Source organism: Agelaius phoeniceus, chromosome 21 (assembly GCF_051311805.1).
Source record: "Agelaius phoeniceus isolate bAgePho1 chromosome 21, bAgePho1.hap1, whole genome shotgun sequence".
Classification (NCBI taxonomy): Eukaryota; Metazoa; Chordata; class Aves; order Passeriformes; family Icteridae; genus Agelaius; species Agelaius phoeniceus.
The window spans coordinates 5937359-5943358 of record NC_135285.1 but is presented as its reverse complement, the minus strand read 5'-3'; the positions used below and the strand labels follow the sequence as shown (position 1 = coordinate 5943358).

At 50.4% G+C, this 6000-nt stretch overlaps 1 protein-coding gene across 16 annotated transcripts in view; it reads left to right on the top strand.

The window, feature by feature from the left end:
• The first annotated feature begins 1866 nt into the window (after positions 1–1866).
• Positions 1867–6000, top strand: part of DNM1 (dynamin 1) — a 65144-nt gene continuing 61010 nt past the window's right edge. For 15 of the 16 annotated variants that reach the window (XR_013184919.1, XR_013184918.1, XR_013184917.1 and 12 more), the window contains exon 1: positions 1868–2198. Coding sequence is in view for 13 of the 16 variants with exons in the window: in XM_054646345.2 (XP_054502320.1) it covers positions 2038–2198 (161 nt within the window). In the remaining 3 variants the exon portion in view is untranslated. Of the gene's footprint in view, positions 2199–6000 lie in introns of all 16 variants that reach the window. The other variant, XM_054646347.2, reaches the window with a different exon arrangement.

Genomic DNA, 6000 nt, shown 5'->3' with positions numbered 1-6000 from the left:
AGTACAGCTGGTAAATTGTGTGAGGTGATTGAAGTGATGCAACTGGGCAATCTTTCTCTGTATTGCAGCTGGTGAACTACAAGTTACAGCAGGCTCTGGGAAAAGGATGGTTTTCTTCTTATGGTTCCTCAAATAAAGCTTCAAAGACCCTCATGGTCTAAAGTTCCCTGAGCTTCAGCTCTGATCCAGGGAGGAAGGTGACATCATTATTTGAGCCTTTGATACTCTTCACTGTTCTTTTTGTGGTGACCTCTTACAAAGAGCAGCTATCCATAGCAGATTTTTTCCAGAATCCTTCAACATAATTTATCAGAATGGCTGCAAGGATGCTCAAAGGCTTTTGTCCACAGTCTATATTGAATTTCTTAAGCTTATTTCTTGAGATTTACTGGGTAATTTGCTGAGAGGAAAAAATAGCATTGACAGCCCCCAAAACTGCCCACGTATGCCCTACAAAGGTGTTACCCATACAGATGGAGCAGCTCCCTTCCCTTCCTTCAGTGCTCTTACCTGCACACTGGTGATGTGTTAGAGCATGGGGCAAATTCATCCCTCACCATGGTTGCCTCAGTTTCTCTGCATGTCCACATAGGTATTTTTGCATGGATTAAATTTGATGGACATCTGTGAAATATTCATCATAATTATTATAACTAAAAAGCTGCTGGTTAAAACAAAACAGACAGCTCAAAATCTGTTGCAGTTTTTTGTATTTCGTTTCCCCCTCCACCCCCATCTCTCTCTGAGCTGTGAATAGGAGTCTTGGGTAGCACGAACTGAGAGGTGTTTGAAATGCAACATTCTCCATCCTTCTGAGTCATTGCTAGCCATCAGATGCTTTTTTGAACACTTGTTTTCATTGCTATACTTGGAAATCAAATATGGCCTCATGTTATATTCTTATTAAAAACCCATCCCTTTTAAAAACCTAAAACCAAGCTCTTCCCTCTTTATTGCAGACAAGTAATTTTAAAAACAAAAGCTGGGTATGTAAAATGAAGCACCTGTTTCCATTTCTCTAAAACAAGCCTGGCAACAGATCTACTGTTTTACAGCTATAAACAGAAATTGATACATTTTTCATCTGTGTTTGAATGAAGCAGCAGAATCATAGAATGAGTTGGAAAGGACCTTAAAAAACATCTTATTCTAGCCTCTGCCATAGAATGGGTTGGACAGGACTTTAAAAAACATCTTATTCTAACCTCTGCTATAGAATGGGTTGGAAGGGACCTTAAAAGACATCTTATTCTAGCCTCTGCCATTTTATTCTAGCTAGATGCTCAGAGAGCAGTAGCATTTTGCATACCTCCAGTTTAATCTCAAGTCTTTCCTGTATTCTGGTGATTTTACGACTGCTGCCTTCACACAAAGCCCACCCGTACAGGTGCCAGCCCATTCCCAAGTACTGTCACCAAACCGCGGTGCCCTGACTGAAGGGTGTGGCTGTGAGGATCAAATAGTGCAGGCGCAGTAACCAAGCCATGAGGGTCCTTTGATCACATTTTACCTGTTCTCTGGCAGCGCTGCACAGCTGCAGGCAGGGAATGCCACAGGGACCGTGGCACCGTGCTGGTGGCTCGGCCTCACGGACACCGCCACTGACAGTGGGCCGGGCTTACCAGGCTGCGCATCCACAGCGGCTGGGCCATACAGGTGTGCCAACCTGCCACACACAGACGCAGCCCCGGGACAACCTGAACTTCTCTGGTTTTGGGAGCGAGCCCTGTTCCCAGATCTCTGGGCACAGACACCCGTGCCATGCCCTGCCGTGCCGATCCCGGCCCCCTCGGCCCCTCGCAGCCGCCGGACTACATCTCCCAGGATGCAGCGCGGCGCAGGTACCTCTAACGCCCCCTGGCGGCAGCACGGGGCTCTCCACAGGCGCGGCGGGCGGGCTGAGGCGAGCGGAGCCCGGGCGGCGTCGAGCGGGGCGAGGGGCGCGGGCTGGAGCCGCTGCCCACCGGCCCCAGAGCCGGGGAGGGCTGCGGGAAGTGTTAGTGCGAGCTCGCCTGTGCGAGGAGCCGCGCCGCAACCATGGGGAACCGCGGGATGGAGGATCTCATCCCGCTGGTCAACCGGCTGCAGGACGCCTTCGCCGCCATCGGGCAGAACGCCAACCTCGACCTGCCGCAGATCGCCGTGGTGGGGGGGCAGAGCGCCGGCAAGAGCTCCGTGTTGGAGAATTTCGTCGGGAGGTGAGCAGGGGGTGTCCCCGCGGGCGCGGGCAGAGCTGCCGCATGGTCAGCGCGGTGCGGGGGCAGCGCCGCGGGGTCCGCGGGCGGCGCGGTGCGGGAGCAGCGCCGGCAGAGGCTCCGCACGGGCAGCGCGGTGCGGGAACGGGCGCAGGGGCAGCGCGGACACAGCGCGGTGCGGGCACTCTGAACGCGGTGCGGGCACAGCGCGGAGCGGGGACAGCGCTCCGCTCGCAGCTCCTCCGCTCCGCTCGGCGCGTGTGTGTGCGCGGGCAGCGCTGCAGGACGCCCGGGCGCTGCGGTGCAGGGGTACGGGGAAGGAGGGAGGGCTCCCCGCCTGGGGACGTTCCGCAGCGGGGTCCCCGCCGCTGCCGCACCTTGGCGGCCGGTGGAAGCCCCCCCTTGTCCTGGCTGTTACATAACGGAGGGGGCTGAAGGGGCTGTGGGGGCCGGCCCCATCCATGCCCCGCTCGGTGCGGGGCTCAGAGATGGATGTTGTCGCTGCGGGGGGGTGATGTGGAGGGTGTTTAAGTTTAATCTGCTCCGTCCCCCTCCCCCAGCCCAGGCTCGCTGTCCTCCATAGCGGATGCCATGTCAGGAGCTGCGGGGAGGCTATAGGAAGGACGGGGTTATAGCTCTCCTATATGCTCAAATCCCCGGGTGCTACCATTTTGTGACAGGCAATATACTGATGCCTTCCCTTCATGTGACCTTCGCATTCATCATCTGCAACTTGAGTAAATTGCAGACCGCGCTGCTTGGGTATCTGCTCCAGTGCAGACACACAACACCTGGGGCGGGGGGGGGGGGCTGTTCCTCACCTTTTTCCTTGCTAATTAATTGTATTAAGTTATATACAGGTTTTAGTTATGAAGGTGTTTTTTTATGCTGTAAGGAGCACGCAGGTTTCTGGTGACTTGCCTTAAAAGCAGTGACTGCTGATACCTGGTCAGATGCTTGCGTGGGTTTTTCTCTTTCAGCAAACTGCATTTGTGACAACATCTATTGGATCTCGTTTCCCTACATTTCCCTACCCCCACTTTTTCTTTTAAGCTGTTTGCTGTTGGATGGCTTATAGAGCTTTTCCACTGTCAGAAGGGTCTGTGGTGTGGATTAACTGCTTGTTTAGCTGCAAGTAGCCTCAAATTCTGGACCTGTGCAAGGGTATCTTTGAGCAGTGAGTGCTGGGTATACTAGGAGGAAGGCTCAGGGGTTGTATCTGGTATAAAGAAAGCATGGTCAAAGTAAAAATTCTTCTTCTCTGCCATAGATCAAAGAGTTTTGAAAAAATAAGAATATAAAATTTAAAGAGTTTGGTATCTCTTCTAGCTAACTTCCAAAGGTCCATGCAGTGTACCCCCCAGAGATGCTGGGATTATGCCAAAGGCAGGACATTGCAGAAATACATTCTACTAAGCCTCAGGTCATAGTCCAGGATCCGCTTGTTTGTTTATAGTCACAGAAAAAAAATAAAAATTCCTGCCACCCAAGTGAAAAACTTGCTGGGCTGTGGCTTTCGAAGAAGGGGAAAATGGATCTTCTGCAATCTTTGAGCAAAATGGGTTCACCTGTTGGCTCTGCTGTTTTCATGCTTTCTAAGTACTGGCAGTCAAACCTCGTAAATCCTTTTTAGAGGATCTGTGCAGGCAGTGCTGCAGTGGTGTCGTAGATAATGTAGGGCTGCTGGGCCAGAGGGGGATTTGTTGGAGGAAGGACAGTCGGTGTATTGGGGTAAACTGCTCCTCTCCTTTAGACCAACCACACAAGAGGATTTACTAATCCTTGGTGCATCTTCACTGGCACCAATTTAGAACCAGGGGTTTTATCTGCTTGGTGGAAAATATATGAATTCAATTATCTTCTGTCTGTTTCTGATGACTCCTGTCACAAGAGAACTTATGACCTCACCGTGTCCCATCAGCTGTCTCTCTAGCAGCAAGTTCTAGTGCTGTGGCTTTTAGAAAATGAAATAATTAAGGGTCCCCTGAGCAGGAGCTGAGAGCTGTCTGTAGAAAAGCATTTAGAGGAAATAATTGGAGGGGAAATGGAAAATGTCAGTGTGAAGAGGTCTTTCTCCATTTGATACCCCTGAGTGCTGGCTGGTTTAGACTGGTAACTTGAGACCTCTTACCACAGAATGTATGTGTATATGCTGCAAATCCCAATCCTGTTAAAATTGTGTTGGGGCCCTGCTGTAATGTATAGTCTCTTTTCTTTCTGTGTGGGTATTGGAAACCATGATAAGGAGCTATGGAAATAGTATCCAAAATGAGCATGGTTCTTCAGTGTGATTGTGACAAGGGCTGTTTTCTTGTCTGAACAGTCGTAAGAAGAAATTGTGTGTAGACCTACTGTGTACAAATACAATTATTGCTGTAGTGTGGACATGACATATGTCACTGCTCCTGCTTGATACCAGGATGGTGGTGCAGCTATTGCTCAGCAGCTGCTCGCTGCACAGGGAATGTGAGTGCTGCTGAGTTTCTCTCTGAATGGATGGAAATCTGTGCAAGAACAAATGCTGATGTGGTTGGTACTGGCTGATGGGCATGATGCAGACACTTCAGCACAGGGGCTGGGGGCCCCAGCAGGGCTGGTTTCACTGCTCAGCACCTGTGGGGCTCCTTTCAAATGATCATCAAATCACGTTTCCCTAGCGGGACACTTGCCCCCTGCCAGACCTGTGTTGTGGCTGTGCAGGGCTTCAGTCCAGGGCTGCTGCAGGCACCTCGCAGTAGCACCGAGTCCCACACTCAGTGGAAATCTACAAGCAGGGAGGGAGGAGTGATCCTGCCTGCAATCAGTCTTTAGTTACATGTCTTACCAAACTAATATTTTTCTCCTCCTGAATTCGCCGGCTTAGTAGTTGCTGCTAATTGCGTTTTCAGTGACACTTACTCTGCTGTTAACAGATTATCCAACAGTGCAGAGCTTGTATTTATAATACCAGATGTCAGTGTGGCTGCTATGTGTGCTTTTGCTGCTGGAGTCTCAGCGTGGTGGCTCGGATACCGGCTGGTGGTGATAAAATTGCTGAAGAAACAAGAAGCCATGTAGAAGCCAGACAGGTGACACATCTGTCCACAGACTGGTTTGTCCTGGGCGCCAGAACTGCAAGGAAGGTTAATTGGGTGAGCTCCAGGCATTTCCTGTTGGTGTGGTTATAAGGTTGAAGGATAACTCAGGTTGGAAGGGACCTCAGTGATCATTTAGTCCGTTCTTAAGGTGTTGTTTCTTCCCTGCAGCCTCCTTTTCTAAATAAATTGGTCCTGGAGCAGGCAGCTGTACCAGCAAAATTGGTCTGATAAAAAGAACAAAGCATGTGGTATGTGCTAATTTGACTTAAGAGCCCAAATGACTGAGGAGGTTGTACGAGACAGCCCACAAGGCTGTTTGTATAATCATCCCTGTTCATGCCACTCTTACTTTACCATGTGAAAACAACAAATATGCTTTCTTTAAATCTTATGATCTCAGAGCAGCGTTACACAAATCTTTGGGTTTCTGGGAGTATTACTGTTACCTGTGCTTTACAAACAGGAGAACTGGAAGCCCTGGGCTGTGTTCAGCTGGTTCCTGGCATGGCTGTGCCTCTGATCCAAGGCAGGGGTGCTGCTCAGCCCTGCTGGGACAGCTGCATTGCTCTTGATGGGGAAAACAAGGCACCTCTGACTTCTCCAGAACAGATGGTTTCAGGGGGCTGCTGAAGAGGCAGTGACTAAGGGCTGGGAACAGTGGGTGGAAGGACTTGAATGGAGATGAAACCATCTTGTTTATGATCAAGGGACTTAAGCAGTGCCAAACT